The sequence below is a fragment of the Scardinius erythrophthalmus genome (assembly GCF_964197995.2).
Source record: "Scardinius erythrophthalmus genome assembly, chromosome: 16".
NCBI classification, from domain to species: Eukaryota; Metazoa; Chordata; class Actinopteri; order Cypriniformes; family Leuciscidae; genus Scardinius; species Scardinius erythrophthalmus.
Genome location: NC_138236.1, coordinates 34,607,791 through 34,629,051, shown reverse-complemented (window position 1 = coordinate 34,629,051; position 21,261 = coordinate 34,607,791). Strand labels below are relative to the sequence as shown.

The window sequence follows — 21,261 nt, the reverse complement described above, 5'->3', positions numbered from 1 at the left end:
CGGAAATGCCATTTGGCGAATCCACCTGCCAATCCAAAAGCACCATTGTGCCCACTTCATCTTATGCAGGTCCCCTTCGAACGAATTGGAATGGACCTCATCGGGCCATTAGAACGATCTGCATGGGGGCATCGCTTTGCATTATTTGTGGTGGATTAGGCAATACAATACCTAGAGGCAGTGCCGCTACGCAATATTTCCGCAAAAAGCGTAGTGGGCGTGCTGTTTCAGTTAATCTCCCTGGTAGGAATCCCGAAAGAGATTCTCACCGATCAAGGCACTGCGTTTATGTCACAGACTATTTGTGAACTTTACGAATTATTGAGCATTAAATCGATTTGCACCAGCGTTTATCACCCACAAACAGATGGTCTAAACATGATTCGGAAGTTTGTTCAGGAAGACGCCAAAAATTAAGACAAGTGGCTGGAACCCCTCTTTTTTGCTGTGCGCAAGGTCTCACAAGCCTTCATGGCCAATTTGCAAACAGAATTTGCTCATGTGTTCTCGTCCCTGCCTGGTTGAACAGACCTTATCCAACACCACATTGAGACTGAGCCTGGCGTGGTAGTGTGCAGCCGACCTTTTTGCTTGCCTGAACACAAAAAAAGGTAGTTCAGAATGAATTAGAGGCGATGCTGGAGATGGGAGTAGGAATCCAGCAGTGATTAGGCGAGCACGATAGTTTTAGTGCCTAAAACAGACGGCTCGGTTCAGGGCTACCAGGGGCGTCAGGCTGCGGTGACTTGTCAGCGTCACGCATGTCAGTCAAGGTGAGCCAAAGATGAAGATTTATAGCACCACTAGACTGCCCATGCTCCGTCCAACTCCTTTTGCGACATTCTTAGCAGCGAGAAGGCCGAGGTCTGCCACCAGATGCAGCTTACACAAGGACTCCAAGTCCAGGCCCTCCTATTCAGGGAATTCAGCAGTTCGGCCTGGAACACCTGCACGACGGTGAAAGTGTGCAGGGCCGACACAGCGTGTCCCACCGCCATGTAGTCCTTCTCCGCCATGTGGGCTGTAGTGCAACAAGGCTCAGAGGGCAGGGACAGATTGGATTTTCATCCACGCAACGGTGGGCCACGATGGACTTTTCGACGGGATGAGATCAGGCATACCCACATTCATCTGCCCCGTCGACCACGGGAGGTGAGTTCCCAGGGCATGGGCTTGGGTTGAATGAGGGAAGCACCATGCCTAGGTTGACTCCTCATGCAGCTCGGGGAAAAATGGTGGCGGTCTCTGAGGAGGCTGCCGACTGGGGCTGACCATTTCAGGCCAATCTCAGCCACCACTTCAGTGAGGATATTCATGAGGTCCTCATCCACTGGGGTCACAGGGAAGCGTACTCATCCAAGACAGCCTCTGACCAAGCACCTCGGTCAGAGGCGTTCGTCGACATCGCATCATCCTCCATGGATCCGAGGGAGACCAGGTTCCGTGCTTCAGGGGAAGGGCAACAGCTTTCCTCCGAATATGAAATTGGGGGCTGTGGAGGACAAAAAGCACACGGGCACTGGGCCAGTGTCAGCTGATCGAGAGAGCCTCCCAGATGAGGCTGGGTTGCTGAAAATTGCAGCAAGACTTGCGCAGAGACTCTTGTTTGGCAGATCTTCACAGAACTGGCAATCTGTCCTCTCCATGACTGCCTTGACATGAGCACGGCCCAGACACAGCAGGCACTCATCATGCAAGTCTGGCAACTCTTTGGGCCCGCCGCATATGCGGCATCCTTATAGTGACATCTTCTTCTTCGCTGGATCACAGGAGGGGAACTTCTTTCAGCGTTGTCCGCTCGGTGTGAATATCCATGGCAAAAACAAAAGACTTTGTTTTAATTTATATTTTGGTAATTTTTGGCTCAAAAACATTTCCCCCGAGTGGAGAGTAAATTTCATTTCATATCGTTTATTTGGTTTATCACTAACAAATATACAATAACAAATATTCAACTCATCATATACATAACTTTTGATTAAACCAAAGGGTATAGGCTGAAGCTCAAGGCTTATTAACACCTATCCCTCTCAATATTCACAAACAGTGCTCAATTCTCTTCTTGCAAACACTTGAAACAACAAAGTCATAGAAATTAATTACCCAAATCTTATCTATATGAAAGTATCATCTTGTTTCTTAGGAGCCTTTTAAATCCACTTATTGTTTGTGTCAAAAAATAAAATTGTATATAAATTATTCCTTAATGTCTTATGTATTAATTATATTCTATTGCAATTACTGTCTTCCCCTTCCCTTCAGTTTAACACTCTGAGTAAATGTAAATGCAGTTAAAATAAAATCTAGTACATAATATACAGCCAGAATATATATATATATATATATATATATATATATATATATATATATATATATATATATATATATATATATATATATATAGTAACAAAAGCTATCATGTCTTTAAGAATCCCCTAACAAACAAAGGAACTTGTCAGATATTGAAAACACACTGACCAGAAATGGATCATTTTGAGGTTTTCTTCAAATAATTCAAATGTTTTAAATGCATTTATATTGGAAATGTTTTAGAGATTGCAAAAATTGCAGTCTCTAAAAAATTGCAATATACATATATATACATTGCAATTTTTTCGAGATTGACCTTACCAGTAGTACGTACTATATATATATATACTGCAATTTTTAGAGATTGACCTGCCCAGTAGTACTTTGCTGCGTTTTCCTCTGACAGTCACATGAGGGCAGCAGACGTCTTGTGCTATCAGTGAAACAAACAAGCAGTTCTCAAGGACTTACAAAAATATTATTGGTCTGTACTGGCACCCAGAATTCTATTATAATTCTGTGTATAAAATTGTTAACTGCATGTTTTTACATGTTTAAACTAATGCAAGCCATGGCTCAGTTAGTATTCTAACCTTACCAACATTTCAGTAGTGAATACCAATACCAATGATGTGCCATGATTCTAAAAAAAAAATATTGATATTGGATATTGGACACAATACTTTATTTAAAAAAGTAGTCTTTCATTATAGTTTTTTTCATGTAATTATTCATGCACAGTCTGAATCAAAGAAATAAATGAACATCTGTGAGTGGTTTCCTCTCTTTGCTGTTAGTATGTGTCTGATTAATATTAATATCATCTTCACAGAGCATGTGCACATGTTAACCTCCAATGGCAGGCTTTGCAGCTCTCAGAGCGCGCATTACCTGGATAAATCTTTCCATATGTAATGATTGTCTCTGTGTGTGAGTAAGCTAAGTGTGTGTCTGGGATTTAGGTACGTTATGGGACAGAATGTCCCCACAAAGATGGCGATATTCGAAATCAGCTTATAAGTCTAAGTGATGTTTTTTGAAAATGTAAAAATGCAGAAAGTTTTCTGTGGAGGGTAGGGTTAGAATTACAGTTTGTACTGTAAAAAAAAACTATTATGTCAATGGAATATCTCCATAAAACATGCAAACCAAACATTAGAACAGAATTAAATTCACTGTGATGTTGTGATAGAGAATCACTCCACGATCAAAACCGAAATGGAAGGGTGTTAATGTTAATTAAAAGTGTAAAATAAAAACAGAACATGCATAACATAAGGTTGATCAATAGGATAGTCTTTCCATCACAGATGAAGAAAGAAGATGTGCCAGTTATTTTTAGTTGTTAAAGTAAATCTTTTTCACCAACCAAAATTGAAAAAAAGAGAGGAAATTTTATCAAGAAAAACTTTCATGTGGGCTTTAGAAATTGCCTTTATATAAAAAGAGTAACATTACACAATAAGGTTTCATTAGTTAACATGATCTAACGGTGAATAATACTTCTACAGCATTTATTAATCTTAGTTAAAGTTAATCTCATCATTTACTAAACATTTTTAAGATCAAACATTGTATCTGTTAACATTAATGCACTGTGAACTAACATGAACATGAACGTTTGTATTAACTAACATTAACAAAGGTTAATAAACGCTGTAAAATACATTCCTCATTGCTAGTTCATGTTAGTTAATACATAAACTAATGTTAACAAATGAGACCTTATTGTAAAGTATAACCTTAAATTGTTTTAAATAGTATAATGCTAGTTAGTTGATAGAGAGCAATGGCTCAATAACACATTGAGTACTGAGTAGTATAGTGTATTCAGGGAATTCTGGATGTGTTATTTTCTTAATAAGATGTGGTTCACGGTTCCCAACCAGTAAGTTAATGACGAGAGTTTTAGTAGGGTTAACTATTTAATATCCTATCAGGTTTGGTTGCCAAGATGCCAATTTGTGTGTGTGTCTGAATGGTGGTAGACGGTGGGAAGCAGAGGGGCTGGGTGAACTAACCCTGACCCTAACCACTAACTAACCATAAAATCACAGGGAAATGACAGGTTGATAAGAACTTTATTCAAGCTTCAACCTTTACCTTAACCTTTCAATCTAATTGATAAAAATGTTGTTCCTAGACTGACAAAAGATACTGATCCAATTTTGATATGATATTTCACCTGCATGGCAAAACCAAATATCAGAACTGGTTAGTGCCGTCTGAGGTTAACGGTTAGGGATAGCCACTATGTTTGTCTAAAAGGAATGTTCGGTCCCACTTTATATTAAGTGGCCCTAATACCTGTGAACTTACATGGTAACTGGTGTGTACATGGTATGTAACTACAGTGTAAGTACACATTGGTACATACAGTAGTATCTACAGCTGTAATATTTGTCTAACTACACAAACAGTATGTCACAACCCACAGAATGGACAGTTCTTGAGGAACCAGTACGGTAACACTTTATTTTACGGTGTACGTGTTACAGAGTAATTACTTAATTAATTACTGAGTAGTAGACGTTGTAATAACATGTAACAAAATGTAATTAACATGTAACTAAGTTATGGAACAGCCTGTACTTACAGATTGTAATTACGCACATGTAATAGGCAGCTACTGTTACACATATGTAATAAGCCGAGATGGATAAGGTTTATAGATACACATGAAGTACACTTAAGTACAATCTTGATACACTTTATTTTACGTAGCTTATACCTGTGTAACATTCTGTAATTTTAATGTATTTAGGAAGCTACTGCATGTATTCAAGCTGTGAACTAGTGAGTTTAAATCAAACTAAGGCAGAGATGGACAAGGTATGTATACACAAAGTACACTTAAGTACAATCTTAATACACTTTATTTTAAGTATAGCTTATACCTGTGTAACATTCTGTAATTTTAATGTAATTAAGAAGCTACTGCACGTATTTAAGCTGTAAACTAGTGGGTTAATTAAGATGGATAAATATGTAGATACACATGAAGTGCACTTAAGTACAATCTTGATACACTTTATTTTATGTTACATATGTGTAATGCTACAGAACGTACAAAATTACCATGTGTAACTGAAGGCTTTTCCCGACCTTAGTAGCCTAAGTACTTGTGTTACATTGTGTAGTACTAAGTACTTATATAATTACACTGTACCAAGTCTGTAACATGCATGTAACCGACTCGGCTTATTACATATGTGTAACAGTAGCTGCCTGTTACATGTGCATAATTACAATCTGTAAGTACAGGCTGTTCCATAACTTAGTTACATGTTAATTACATTTTGTTACATGTTATTACAACGTCTACTACTAAGTAATTAATTAAGTAATTACTCTGTAACACGGACACCGTAAAATAAAGTGTTACCGTTGTTACCAATAACCTGTTACACATTTGTACTTACACATACCATTCTGTGGGTTATTACATATGTGTAGTTACATAAATATTACAGCTGTAGATACTGTGTACCAATGTGTACTTACACTGTAGTTACATACTATGTACACATCTAGTTACCATGTAAGTTCACAGGTATTAAGGCCACAATATAAAGTGGGACTGAATGTTCTTGCCAATCCATATGTTGTTGTTTAGTTCCATGCTAAACGTATGCATGGTGGAAACACATCCACAGGGTTTAACTAATTTGACATTGTCCGTGTCTGATGAGGGATTCAAAAAGGTTGGTGAGATCATCTTCACCAGGACCAAGAACACATGCAGAACCAAATGAGCACATCACACTGCCACAGCTGACCAGCCGTAAATCAGCTCTCGGTTTCTCATTCATTTCCTCCCATGTCACTCTTGCTGAACTGGTGTGTTGTTTGTGAGATTGTCATGTAACCATGTTCATTTCTACTTCTGGATTTGATTCTCATGGATGAACTGTTATCTGAGCTCTAATTTCTCTTGAGTAAGTGCATATATGGTATGCATTTTAGGTTGGACAGTGCGGTTCAAATTAGCCATATCTGCCTACCGGTGCAGCCTTCAGCTCAATTGTCCTCCTTTGAAGATCATCACTATTTTATACTTGTTCCCATGGAACATAATTAATAGATAAATTAATGTAAAAAAAAAAAAAATAGGCTAATATATTTTAGACACAATATTATCAATATCGACTGTTTTTGTTCTATTCCACCACTGAAAATAGTTCTAAACAGAGTCACAGCAGAACCGTTGTATTCCTGATCAACACTGCGTTTTTTAACGAATTGGGTCAATGATTCAATGACTGATCCATAAAGACTGTTGCTTGATTCCTTCCTGACTAAATCTGACGTTTGAATGAATCATTTAAATGAATGACTCAATGTCTCACTCATTGGTATGTCCCAATTAGCATACTATCCGTCTTAAATAGTATTCGAAATTAGAATTAGTTTGTCCCAAATCACAGTATGTTGAAATGAGTATTCCAAAGATACTCGGATGGTCTACTTTTTCTGGTTAGAATCCGAAGTGCAGATCCAAGCGCACTCTAACAGCTAATATTGCCCACAACCCATTGCGCGCTGGACGAGGATTTGATTAATTCGAAAAAACTATAAACATAGCGGATGTGCGAGTCGGATGTGCAAGTAGGTTTAAAATAATTCGTATCTAACCTGACGAAAAGATATTCATTAAGTGTTATCCACATCAACAACAGCATTGTGAACTTTTGTAAAGATAGGTTTGGTCATTAACTTTTAAATGCATCATTATGCTAATTGCAAACACATGAGGAGAGTCTCCGCATGAAAGACCCACGACTGGCAGATCAACGTGCGACTACATTTCTCTCCGAAATAGTAGGAAATTAAATTAAATTGAATGGGAGGATTTTAACTGTGACAGATGATTGGAAGGGCAGTTTAAATAGTGACAGGATGCACATAACTAAGCAACAAAGCAATTTGTTAAAGACGCAATTATGATGAAGTATGTCAAAGCTTGCCTACTTTTCTGCTACACACTCAAAGTATGTACTTTTTCTTCACAAAAACAGTACATACTTTTAGGGTATAGTATAAGTAGGGGAATTGGGACGCAGCAAGTGACTTGCCCCCACCTCCTGCTGGTTTTACTTTCACAATACAGATAGTTTCAAACATTGATACATTGATACAAACAGAATTCAATTCTGTTTTATTCAATTTAGTTCAGTTCAATAACTGTGTAAAGTTCATCAATTATGGAATGAATTAAATTAATCTATAAAGAAACTCTGGAGAAAACAGTGATGTCCTCATCCAGCTCATTCCAGTTTTCATCCAATAGTGTCAGTGCGTTTAAATCAATAATATTGCTGAATATTAAGTGTCCACAACTAAGAAAGCCAAAAGGTTATAATGGCAAGTAACCCAAACTCCATCGTATGACAAAAAAAAAGGAGACAAAAACCTTGGGAGAAATCAGGCTATAGTCGGTGGACCACTTCTCCTCTGGCCAGACGAACGAGCATGGTGTGGATTAATTCCAGGCTGCATCACAAGTCAGATTGTGTATTGATATCATTCAGGATATTTCATCCAGTTCCTTGAGGATTGTGAGACATCACACGGGCATATGGAGGGAGGAGAAGTTGAAGCTAGCCATAGGGTCAGAGGACTTCTCATGATTTCTAGTTGACAAGTTCTTCACAGGCTGTTTGTCTCTAAGGATAATCTAGTTGTCATGGTCTCTGCTGACATTCAGGGCTGTTGTGGTTGTCTCTGGGTGCACATTCACCATCTGGTCTGGATACGGACCGGATCCGTCTGACTGCGGTAACCTCAGGATAAGAATGACACAGATAGACTAATGTTAGCGTAGATGTCATTCTTCTTACGATGTAACAAGTACATCAAATGTAATGGGAAGTGTTCCTGGTTCCTATTGACCTAATTTATGCAGCATAACAATCCTTTAAGGGATTTGAAATGATTGAAATGTAAAAGTGTGTTGTGTATGCCAGGTAAAGGAGATGGGTTGTAAATCTAGATTAAACTGACAGAGTGTGTCTGCCTCCCATACAACACTAGGAAGACTGTTCCAGAGTTTGTGGGCTAAATAGGAAGAGGATCTAATGCTCACAGTCGATTTTGAAATTGTAGGTATTATCAACCGGCCAGAATTTTTAAATCACGGTGGGCGTGAAGGACTATAATGCTATAAGTGCTGAGGAGTTAAACCATTCAGGGCTTTATAAGCAATTAGCAAGATTTTAAAATGTATGCATGTAAAATGTTCAATAGGGAGCCAATGCAGTGTTGACAGAATGGGGCTAATATGGTCATACTTCCTGGTTCTAGTAAGAACTCGAGCTGCTGCGTTTTGGACCAGCTGGAGTTTGTTTATTAAGCGTGCAGGGCAACCACCCAGTAGAGCATTTAAATAATCTAGCCTTGAACGCATTATCTGTTTCGCATTTGTCAATGAAAGCACGTCATAATTTAGATATATTTGTAAGATGGAAAAATGTGATTTTCCAAATGTTAGAAATGTAGATTTCAAATGAAAGACTGCTATCAAAGATCACACCCTCCTCACTGACGACGAAGACTTGAAAGAGCAGCCATCAAGAGTTAAGGACAGTATACTAGGTTATTTCATGCAGAGGTTTTTGTTCCAATAATTAAAACCTTGTTTGTCAGAATTTTTATATCAACTATGCTTTCCGTTAGTTTTGTCAATTGGTATGTTTCATCAGACCGCAACGAAATCTAGAGCTGAGTATCATCAGCATAACAGTGAAAACGAATGCCATGCTTCCTAATGATATCTCCCAAGGGTAGCATGCAACAGTCCTAGTTCTAAGCCTTGTGGTACTCCATTCTGAACTTGTGATCGATATAGGCCTACCTCTTTTAACTCATTTACTGCTACAAATTGATGACCGTCAGATAAGTACTGTACCAAAAATAGCCACTGGGTGACCCCATACTCCATTAAAATGTGTTTTGATGTGTTCTTTTCTTCTTTGTAATAATAATAAACAATAACTACATTTTAAATTCACAGAAGAAACTGTGAACATGATTGCGCATGCAGAACCTGCAACCACAATGATAGGGTGTTGCTATGCTGTTGCTATAGTGTGTTTAACACGTGGTATGACACTCCCAGTTTCTGTAAATGGAAAAACAATTACAATCAAACATACAATAATTTCATTTAAAGATTCCACAAGTTTTAAGAACTGAATATTTATTTATTTATTTATTTATTTATTTATTTATGGGGTTTTTTTTCAGTGATCCTGTCAAGAATTAAGACCCCCTAACCACTGAGATAGGGGGTTTTGAGTGCTTGATTTCTGGAAATGAGCATGCTCTCCTGCTACACAGTATGCAAAAAGCAGTGAAAGCTTTCTGATTTTTTTAAATTCTGAGTTTTAAATTGTACTTATTTAACAACACTTAAGTAAGTTTTGCAAAGACTTTCCATCATTTTCCATCATCAACACTTTAATAGTTCAGAATGCTTTAAAAAGTAACAGCACACCTCATGTCTGCAGCACGAACGGTGTGGTTTAATAGGTCCGATAGGTAGCGTTAATGGTTTGTGCCGATCACTAACCCTGTTCTTGAGTGATAGCAGCAGTTGTTCTTGCCTCAGCAGCTCCATATTCTGAACATTCATCTAAACTTTCAAAAGACTAAAACATGGTTTAAGTCTTACCGAATGTCTTGAGACATTAATAACATGAAGTGATGTATGTGTTTTCTGCTAAAGTCTTCACAGAGCTGTGCGTTAAAAGTCGGTGAAAAGCTCACAAGTCATATTAGTTCCTGAACGCGCTCCAGTGGCCTCGTCTGACTCCATCTGGAAACAATAGCGCATATGAAGAACAAGAAAAAGCTCTGACTCAGCGTTAGCGAAGCCGGATCACGAGCGATCTACATATCTGCTTCCTACGGCCAAGAGAGAAAGACAACACAGCCTCTAATGTGATGGCAATATGACACGTGCCACGTTTAATAAGGACTGCCATTTATAACAAATCCTCCGTCCACTCTTCAGAATAACATTCATTGTGGATGAGCGATTACATTCATCTACTGCTGTTGTACAACAAATGCAGATATTGTAAATGATGGAAGTAATTTGTGCGATGCAAAAACCCATATGTGAAATGCCGGAGCCGTTCATGTGCATTTCTCTTCATCAGACCAAGGACAGATTTAGAGTTCTTGGCAGTCGTGTGGTTGCTAAAAACATCCCACGAAGAGAGCTGACTTCGTTAAATGCGACACTTCTTACAGTTCATTAAATTCATGCCCATTAGTTTCATTTCCATTTTGTTTTCCTCGAAAATAATAAACCCCAAATACGAAACAGTACTGTGAAAGCACGATAAAACATTTTTAAAACAATTGTGCAACTATACCCAAAGTTAAACAGGAAAATAAAAGCAATATAAGACAATATTACAGCAGAATATCATTCCGGTATATTTCAGTATTGTTAATAAATAAGAAAATTAATATCAATCATACAAAAGCACTAATTCATTTTCATGTTAATTTAACACCTCTGTTATGTATCAGCTGCTCGGCTGCCATTAATATCAACATATAGCACCAAAAATGAATGTAGCTCTACTACATGACGCCATATGTGACCCTGGATCACAAAACCAGTCTTATGTTGCACGGGTATATTTGTGGCAATAGCCAACAAAACATTGTATGGGTCAAAATGATAGATTTTTCTTTTATGCCAAAAATCATTAGGATATTAAGTAAAGATCATGTTCCATGAAGATATTTTGTAAATTTCCCACCTTAAATATATAAAACGTTTATTTTTGTGAATGGATGCAGCACTATCGCCAATAGAAATGGACAACTTTAAAGGAGATTTTCTCAATGTTTCGATTTTTCTGCACCCTCAGATTCCAGATTTACAAAAGTTGTATCTCGGCCAATTATTGTCCTATCCTAATAAACCACACATCAATGGAAATATTATTTATTCAGCTTTCAGATGATGCATATATCTCAATTTAAAAAAAAAATACACATAAGACTGGTTTTGTGGTCCAGGGTCACATATTCTTTCTGCTGCCACCATAAAACGCATTAAGCCAGTTTATGTGTTTCATATGAGATTATGAAGCATGTTCCTGAAAAAAACATATCACATGTCCATGTATTTTGCCACACGGAATCAGTCTAGTCTATATCTGGACGCAAAGCATTCTGATATGTTTTGTTCCTGATCATTTGAAGTTGTGTGAAACACAATGAAAGGGGTCCTCACACCCTCACTGACACGGTATCTCCTCCATAGGGCTTTGTCGATGATGTAATTTCCTGCAGACACACTTGCAGTCTCGCTGTCATCAGCAGGCCGTGTCATTCTCCACTGAAGTCCCAGACAAACAAGCCACTTTGAGTCCTTAATAATGTCTTTGTTCAGTACATGTTCAACACAGCACTAGAGCGGGCATCACTCTGCTCCTGCGAGGGCTCAGAAGGTCACGGTCAAACATCTAGAGCAGAAGTTCTCACGGGTTTGTGTGTGAGCAGGACTTGCAGCATTGCTTCCCATAGAACTTGTGATTGCAAACGCCGTGCTGAGGCACCAGATAACACCAGTTGAAATGATCTTTACAGATCACATCTGCACAGGGAGACATTGATGTTACAATGTAGCAAGATAAATGTCTTATTCAGCCTAATAATGAATAAAAAAAACAAAAATAAAAAAAAAAACAGAATAGCCAATTCCAGCAAGGTTTGTGTACATTTTGACTATTTCATTTTCTATTTGAAAAGGACTAACGAAAAAGGAAAGGACGTTCCGACCAATCAGATGAAAGGGGTTGCCCACATGTGTAAAAAGGATATATCGAGCCAAACTTTGTTTTTGCTCATATATAAAGGTGAGTTCACCCAAAAATTGTCATCAATTACCCACCCTCATGTTGTTTCAAACCCTTAAGACTTTAGTCCAGAGCAGTTAACCCTCTGGGGTCTGGGGTGTTTTTGGGGTCCTTGAGATGTTCTGACAAGCCCTGACATTTGTATATAAGATAAAAATTAATAAATTTAAAAAAAATTTTTTTTGCACTCATACGGAAAAAAACGAGCCTATCGCGCCGACCCCAGGGGGTTAAAAAACTAATCCATGTGAATTGAGCAGTTCAGTCCAAATCTTCTGAAGAGACACGATCACTTTATATGATGAACAGATTTAATTTAGGCTTTTATTTACATATAAACATTCATCAATGCACAGATCAGATATGATAAACTAAGGCTCAAGCATGTTCGCTTGACGTTCGAGAACCAATGAGGTTCATTCTCATGCGTTACGCATCACGTTTGAGCTTCAGCGAGAATGTTTATGGTCACTTATTAATGTTTATATGTGAATAAAAGCCTAAATTAAATATTTTCATATAAAGTGAACGAGTCTCTTCACAAAATTTGGACTTAAAGCGTCAAAGTGGTAGTTGTGTAGCTGTCAATGGAGGGACAGAAAGCTCTCAGATTTCATCAAAAAGATCTTCATTAGTGTTTTGAAGATGAAAAGTGATGAAAGTCTTATAACGACATGAGGGCGAGTAAATGATGACAAAACTTTCATTTTTGGGTAAACTAAACAAAGCGACAGAAAAAAAAGTTGGGTTACACTTTATTTTGTAACACTTTATTTTACAGTGTCCTTGTTACATGTACTTACACTAGTATTAACAGTTAATTATGCATAATTACATGCAACTAACCCTAAACCAAACCAAACCAAACCCTAATCCTACCCTAACTCTATAGTAAGTACATGTAGTTAATTAATATTACTCAGTACTTAAATATATAAACAATGACACCGTAAAATAAAGTGTAACCCTTTATTTTAAGGTGACGTAGTTACATTGTACTTAATCAAATTATTACAGAGTAATATTTATTAACTACATACTGTATACTTACAGTACTATAGAGTTGTGGTTAGGGTTTGGTTTAGGGTTAGTTACATGTAATTATGCATACCTTGCTGTTATTACTATAGTAAATACATGTAGTAATTTATAATTACGTCACCTTAAAATAAAGTTACAAGTTGTCTTTTTCTTTCAGGTTCTTACTTTCCAAATAGGAAATGAAATGGTCAAAACGTACACAAACCCAGCATAAAGGGTTTTGGACACTATTATATTCCTTTAATTAATATAATTAATTAATTTATCAACAAATAAGACAACAAATATGTGCAAACGTGTCATTTGTATACTATTATATATACACTATTTATTAATATTGTAAATCAGCTTTTATTTGTATATTTTTAGTTTTAAGTTTAGTAATTATATGTGCGTTTGTAATTTTTGTTTTTTTAGATTTAATTTATTTTAATTTTAGTAATTTTAGTACTTAAATACTACTATATATATACACACACACACACACACACACACACACACACACACACACACATATATATATATATATATATATATATATATATATAATCATCAGTAAATTAAACATTTTAATCACATTAACTACAAAAATATCCTGATATTAATCAATTATTATTATAATTTACTGACATGCATAATAATAAAAATATTAAAATTTTAACAACTTTTTGCTCAAAAGAATTTTTATTGCATAACTCAACTAATATCATAGCTCATGACAGACCTTTCTTCTCTGGCTGGGGGCAGAATGCAGTGTTACAGGCCTGGGACATCACTGGCTTCATCTGCAGGACACACCCAGAGGAGGGACGCCCATGAACAAGACACTGCACTGAGCGCACCTGAACCCCTCCACCACACGACACCGTACACTGCAGACAAACACAAAACACGGCATGCCAAGATCAAAATCAAGCATCCTACTCTTCCTGCTGAGCTCATGATGTGTGGCTGGAGACCTGCCTGGGACCACGGTGAAGAGTACCAGTCTGGTCTGCTGTGAGGAGAGAGGACGGGACAGTCTGGCAGGACGCAGGATCTCTGGAGCTCCATGGAGGGTTTGGGCACATTCTGACACTTTTTGGGTGACAGTTCTCTATATTTTCCTGCCACATCCTTCTCTGCGCACTTCACGACACGCAGCTGAAGCCCCTTTCCACATGACACCGAACACTGCGGAGAGAAAGAGAGAATATCACAGACCTCATTCAACCCAAAAACATGTGCTTAATTGTACAGCATGTGCACTTGTAGTGTACTTCAAATCTTACAAATATATATATATATATATTTAAAAAAAGGGTCCTTGTTACACGTTATATTTATTTACTATAGTAATAACCATAAATTAGGCATAATTACATTCAACTAAGCCTAAACCAAACCCTAATCCTACCCTAACCCGATAGTAAGTACATGCAGTTAATTAATATTACTCAGTACTTAAATGTATAATTACACTGTATCAGAGAAGGTGCCTTAGTTACAGTGTGATTATACATTTATGTACTGAGTAATATCAATTAACATGTACACTGTAAAAAAATCTCAAATCAATATTTAGTTAATTTTTTTCACAGGCTTTTTGAGTTTTATTTTTTGTCATTTCATATACATTGGACAAATCAATTTGATAAAAACAGTAAATAAATTTTAGTTAACTAAAATCAAAAAATTATTTTTTACAGTGTACTGATTATAGGGTTAGGGTTTGGTTTAAGGTTAGTAAAATTACTAAGTACATGTGATGTGTAACAAAGACACTGTAAAATAGTTGAATATAAATTTAATATACATTTTCAACAATAAACATTAATTTGATTGCAATAAATATTCATTTAAGTGTCCGAAAACATTACATTCAGTTAACACTTAAGTATAATCCTTTAAAGTACATTGTTTCGTATAAGTACCTTTCTTCTTTTTTTTTTCACAAGGGTTATCAGATGCTTTTACCCAAAGGGACTTAAAGTACTCATATTACAAGGTCAATATATCTGGAGCAGAGCAGGGTTAAAGGAGCAGTTCACCCCAAAACTGTATTATGTCTTAATCAATTAATATGTCAGAAAACCAGACATGAGGGTGAGTAAATAATGAAAATGTCACTCTGAGTGAACTATTCCTTTAAATGTCTGCATCATAATGGTAAAAGTTCATGCATCACCCATGGGGTTTGAACTCAAAACCATTTTGTTAATACATTAAATATTGGCTTTATCACTACTCCACATCACCCCACTCTATCACAATGTAGTGCAAGTCTCCTGCTGAGGGTTTTACCGTTTGCCAGGTGGAGACGAACCACTGGGCCTTGCGTTGTTTGTGGCAGCGTTTGATCATGCAGGTTTCTTGGCTGCTGGGTTTGGGCAGAGCGGCACATGAAGCGTCCGGCAGCACGCGGGTGTAAGAACTAGAGTCACTGCTAACACACGCCACCGCTCTCTTCATCACTCCCTTGCCACATTTACGAGAACACTGGGAAAAAGATTCACCCGTAATGTCAGACAATGTTCCTTAGTGAAGATTTAACTGTAGAATTAAAGGTGTTTTTTAATGTTCTGCTGGCTGGAAATGCAGCATTGCACAAAGTTAAAGTGTTCAGTTTCGGATGTATGACTATGTATGAAAATGTACTATTCACAGCAAGCCATGTTGACCCTTACGAGGTAACCCATTTTTATGTTTATAAATAGGCTACTCATAGTCTTTCATTTAAAACTCTGAAAAGGTGTTAAATTATTAATTTTTAAAAATTTTAAATGAGGGAAAATCAACAACTTCTTGAAGCTCAAATAGAGCATGGGGCTAGCAATGCCAAGATCATGGGTCGGATTCTCAGCAAAATTCACATGCATGATCTTAAAAAAAAACATTTCTTCTAATAAAAGCATCTGCAAAATGCAAAAATGTTTATACCTTCTGAGTGTCAGGGGTTGTGTGTATAGAAAAATCCAAAGAATAAATGATAATATAAGACTTTATTAAGAGACTAATAAAAACCAAGATGAGTCCCCAAGAAAGCGCATCCTTGCGCTGTAACCATGGTCCAGCCTAATAGGGAGAGAGGGGGCTCTGTAGGAGGATGAGTAGCAGGGCAGAGGAAGACACCAAGGAGACGACGGCCAGAGAGGAGACGGTGGTGGGAGGAGCCAGGGCGAAGACAGAAGAAACAAGACAGGAGGAGCAGGAGGATGACCCAGAGCCATGACAGGATGAAGGTCCATGGAGGGGCCGATGGAGGGAGGAGCCATAGTTGAGCCTTGATAGATAGGCTGGGTGGAACCAGGGAGATTAATGAATGAATGAGGTGGAGACTGTGAAGGTGGAGACCCAGGCAGAGCCGAAGACCCAGGATGACACATGGCCACGGTGGAGCTGCAGGCGGGCGTGACCGATGTGGAGGCCTGGGCTTGACAGACCTAGGGTTGCGCGATATGCTCCATTTTCATATCGTCCTATCGTCAGCCTGTGTGATCGGCGATACACGATATTATCGTGAGGGGGGCGGGGCTTACTTATTTGATTATTAACTTGCTTATTTACTCATCAATTTGCTTGTTTTATTACTTCGTTTTAAATGAGAATCTTTTTCTATTTTGCTAGCAAAGGTGGAGTGTTTATTAATAGGCTAAATCAGGTTATTTCCTGGTATAGTGAGGTAAAAAAAAAAAAAGATCCTAATCATTCTTGTATCTGACCATTCTTGTATATTTCAACATGTCAGCGGGAAATTTACGGACACACATTATCCTCTCATGCCGTTACAGATGCAGCATTTTGACTGTAGGCTGCTTCTGCACGAGATCATGAGAACACGTTTTAATTTATTGGGTCAAGAAAGAGTCGGAGTCTGCGATATGTCCTCCTCTGTCTGGATGCACTTCACTTATGCGCACCGCACTTCAATAAGCCCAAATAACGCGGGTTTTAAATGCCGGGAGAAATCAGAGGCAAAAATCTAAAAGTCGATCGGTACTTACTTATGACTTGACTCTGATAAAGGAAAATGGGTTAATCCGTTTACATGACCACATGCATTGTCAGTTTATTCAGCATAATCGAGTTAATAACGTGCATGTAAACGCGCTCATTCCCTGAAAGTGAAAGCAGAAACGGACTGCGCTTTCACTGCATTAACGGCGCGTTCTCTCAGAGACGACGGTGGATATAACGGTAGGCTACAGCATCTTAATTTACTGGCTTAATATTTCTCTTGTGGACTTACATTATTGACAGTGAAAAAAATAGAAGAATATTTCTTGTTAAACAAGTTTGAAGTTGCTTGTGATTTTCACAGGCAGAGTTCAACAGATGCTTCGTGTAACTTTATTAGGCCTAGGCGGCCTATATAATTTTATTGATATTATTATTATAATTAATATTTTGTAATTGTACTGTTTTTAGTGTTTTTACTGTCATTAAATATTTTGTTAATGTGCTATGGAAACAAAATACTGACGAACAACGATGCCGCGTCTTCATCTTGGCTCTGTATAAGAATAATGCGTCTGTTAAAACAAGCACTCTTGGCAATTTGTGAATGGATCACCTTGCAATTAAATTTCGTTGTGGGATGTAGTTTTTTTTTGTCTGTTTTAAAAATATTTTCTTTGAGGAGTCAACTCATACGCGCGCGTCGGTGACGTCGCATGTGTGGTTATGTGATGTCGCAAGTGTGGTTATTGTTATGAATTTAGGCAAGGCAAATATAATTGTAACTATACTAGCTTCATAATAATAATAATGATTTAATACATTAATAGGAAAACGAGCCAATTATCGTATTGATATCGTCAAAGGCATCTGCCATCGGCGATATCTCTGTCTATCGTCGATACACGATACTATCGTCTATCGGCACAACCCTAGACAGACCAGGGCAGAAACAGTGGGAGTGATGACAATGGTGGAACTGGAGGGAAGGAGGACCCCGCCGGAGCCAGAGAGGTGGAGGGTCGAGGTGCAACTGCTGACTTGGAAGTCTGAGGCGGAGCCAGAGTGACATGGACCAAGGTGGAGCCAGAGGGACGAGGGAGCCCGGCGTTGCCTGACGGAAGGCAGTTGACAATGGAGCCGGGGGAGCGTCGAAACCAAGGGGAAGCGTCGAAACCAAGGCAAAGCCGACAGGCCGGAGGGCCGAGGTGGAGTCTGGGGCCCAAAGGTTAGAGGTGGAGATGAGGGATCCACAGGCCAAGGTGGAGCTGATGACCGAGAAGCCCCGGACGACGAAGACTTGGTGTTGGACAAATAAAACAACTTGGAGCTAGGCCCAACCAACGATTACTTGGAGCTGGGCTCAACCAGTGACAACTTGGAACTGGCCATATCCAGCAATGAGTGAGATGACTTGGAACTGGATGGGAACAGTTGTGACTGAAGACCAGAGATTACCTCATCTAGCTCACTAAATAACAGTTCTGTTGAGACCCAGCATTGTGTACGCACCTAAGCCTTGGGAGTGTGGGTGGGGCTCCAATTAATTCCCTTCAAACTCCATTAAAATGCCCTCTGTGATGCACGTTGTCGCCGGCTTGCACACCTGTACAGACTTCGTGTTGGGCTCGGGTTCTGGGACAAAAACAGCTGGCTCGATCTTCGTGGTGGGCTCAGCTTCAATTCAGTGGTGGGCTCTGGCTCCATTGCAAATGGGTCTAGCGTTTTCCTTGTCAGCGAGGCTAATGGGAAAAGGTGAGTCACACTGCACCAGCACCTACTCAACATACTCAGTCCTCCACAATCCTTGAGGGAGTGATCCCTCTGTTCCACCAGGAGGAGGTGGACATCGGGGATATCCATGTTAATATTTGCCAATAAATCTTTGTCTTTTGGGTCTTGTGTCTGTCAGAGGTTGCATGTATAGTAAAATCCAAAAATGATGTGTGACGCAGATCGAGATTATCGAGAACAATAATACAAGACTGTAATAAATACACCGTACACACATTCCACATCACAGAGCATCGGAACTTTGCAGGCATGCTCATGAACCTAAATGAGAAATAGTCACACAACTACAAGAAACAAGTTAACCAGTATTTCTGACAACTCAAAAATGTCTTCGGGTCAAACTGACCCTGAAAATAATAGCTTTTATTTGAAGAAAATTCTTTAATATTTCACACAATAAGCTTAGCTTAGCTTTTTAGCTACCATTACCAGTAGCTTAGCAAGTATTTGTTATGTAGAGCATTTGTCACTTTAAATAGAAAGGTTGTTGCCTATGTAGACATATGATGCATTGTTGATTGTCACAGAGTTGTGTGAGTGATCACTAACCTGAGACCAGGGTCCAGTGCTCCAGACCGGTGGGCAGGTGTGTGTGTTGCAGGTCTGTCTGCGAGACGGCGGTGGTTGTGCACACTGGCCATCAGTCACTGTGTCCACCAGATCAGGGCCTGTTTTCTGAAGACAGCGCACCTGTCTGATCTGCTCTCCAGATCCACAGCTGCGACTGCACACACCCCAGTCCTCCACACTCCAGCTGTGGTACACAACAGCACGCACAAGATATTTTTATAAGTTATTTACATCTAGAAAGAGTTCTTTGTCGATACAAAGAATCACTAATACTTATCACATGTGCTCAGTTCAACCCAAGCTTTCCCAGAGCATTCCTTTTCCACTGAGGCAAAGGCAATGAAGTACTAGTGTACTGCATACTACATGCTGCTCAGTTATACTGAATATTGTATATGGCTTACTATAAAAAAAATTAAAAAAAGCCAAATCAAACACATTATGATAAGCATTTAAACAGTAATCTGGGTCATATTTGCTATGCAATACATTTTTATGTCTCCATCATACAAACTTGTATATATAAATATATATAAATATATGAAGAGTTCAGATGCATAAGCCTCTAAATGCCATCTGACATTTTATTCTAGAACGATCATTTTTATCAAGCTTGTATATTTAAGTTCAGTAATTTCACTTAATGGCAATGAAAATTGCCTATTAATTGTCATTAAATTACTGAACTTAAATATACAAGCTTGATAAAAATGACCATTCTAGAAGAAATTTTCAGATGGCACTTAGAGGCTTTCAAAAGTTCTTCTAACCCTAATTGATGGAGTGTGTAGCTTTTCATTTCTTAAACAACCATGTAGGAAGACACATCATGGCCATATTCCAGGATGACAATGTCAAGATTCATCAGGCTCAGATTGTGAAAGAATGGTTGTGAGGGAGCATGAAGAATCATTTTCACGCATGAATGGGAACCTATGAGTCCAGACCTTACATTCATTGAAAGTCTTTGGGATGTGCTGGAGGAGACTTCACAGAGTGCTGGACTCTTGCATTGCCAATACAAGATCTTGACCAAAAATGAATGCCCCTCTTGATGGAAATAACATCACAACATTTATTTCCATTAAGAGGTGATAATGCAAGAGTCAAGCACTCTGTAAAGTCTACTCCAGCACATCCCGAATTTTTTATCCCTAGCTATATTATAGTTAATTATAGTTTAGGTTTAATTCACAATAACAGAACTGGCCAAAAAGGAGATGATAAAAACTGTGGTTCATCCGTTACATTGAAAATAAAAGGTTGAGTGCATTGCATTGTGGGATACAGTATTCTGTACATAGAGAAATATAGAGTGGTAGTATGCTATTCTGAATGTACTCATAGAATGTGGCTACAGTGTCCTTTCCCACAAGCCTCAGCTCTGGTTAGGCGAGTTGTAACACTGAGACACCTTGATTATCAAGAGCGGATGGTTTGTTGACTTTCAGCAAAACCAACCAGTCAAAACATCAGCTCATCAGTTGTCCCCGAATTCCCCAAACAACCTCAAATCCCCCGTCCTAAACGTTATTTCTCATAGCAGAGCACATCATCTGACTGGAATGCTGCAACAGCTCTGATGAATGTAATTGCTGCAGTGACCCGATCTGCTTTCATCTTAAAAGAGCACTGGAGATGTTCAACACGGTATGACATCCTCAGTTTCTGCTCTTTAAAATACATATGATATTTATATGGTGGAATCAGACATTTGACCTTCTTTAAA

General features: G+C 38.4%; 1 protein-coding gene across 1 annotated transcript in view; it reads right to left on the bottom strand.

Moving 5' to 3' along the window:
• Positions 1–10,251: 10,251 nt before the first annotated feature.
• adamts16 (ADAM metallopeptidase with thrombospondin type 1 motif, 16) overlaps positions 10,252–21,261 on the bottom strand; it is a 92,909-nt gene continuing 81,899 nt past the window's right edge. The window contains exons 19-23 of the mRNA XM_081388156.1: positions 19,512–19,716; positions 15,516–15,710; positions 14,196–14,405; positions 13,957–14,104; positions 10,252–11,929 (exon numbers count right to left, since the gene is read on the bottom strand). Of these exons, the coding sequence (XP_081244282.1) occupies positions 11,814–11,929; positions 13,957–14,104; positions 14,196–14,405; positions 15,516–15,710; positions 19,512–19,716 (874 nt within the window). The 3' untranslated portion in view covers positions 10,252–11,813. The remainder of the gene's footprint in view (positions 11,930–13,956; positions 14,105–14,195; positions 14,406–15,515; positions 15,711–19,511; positions 19,717–21,261) is intronic.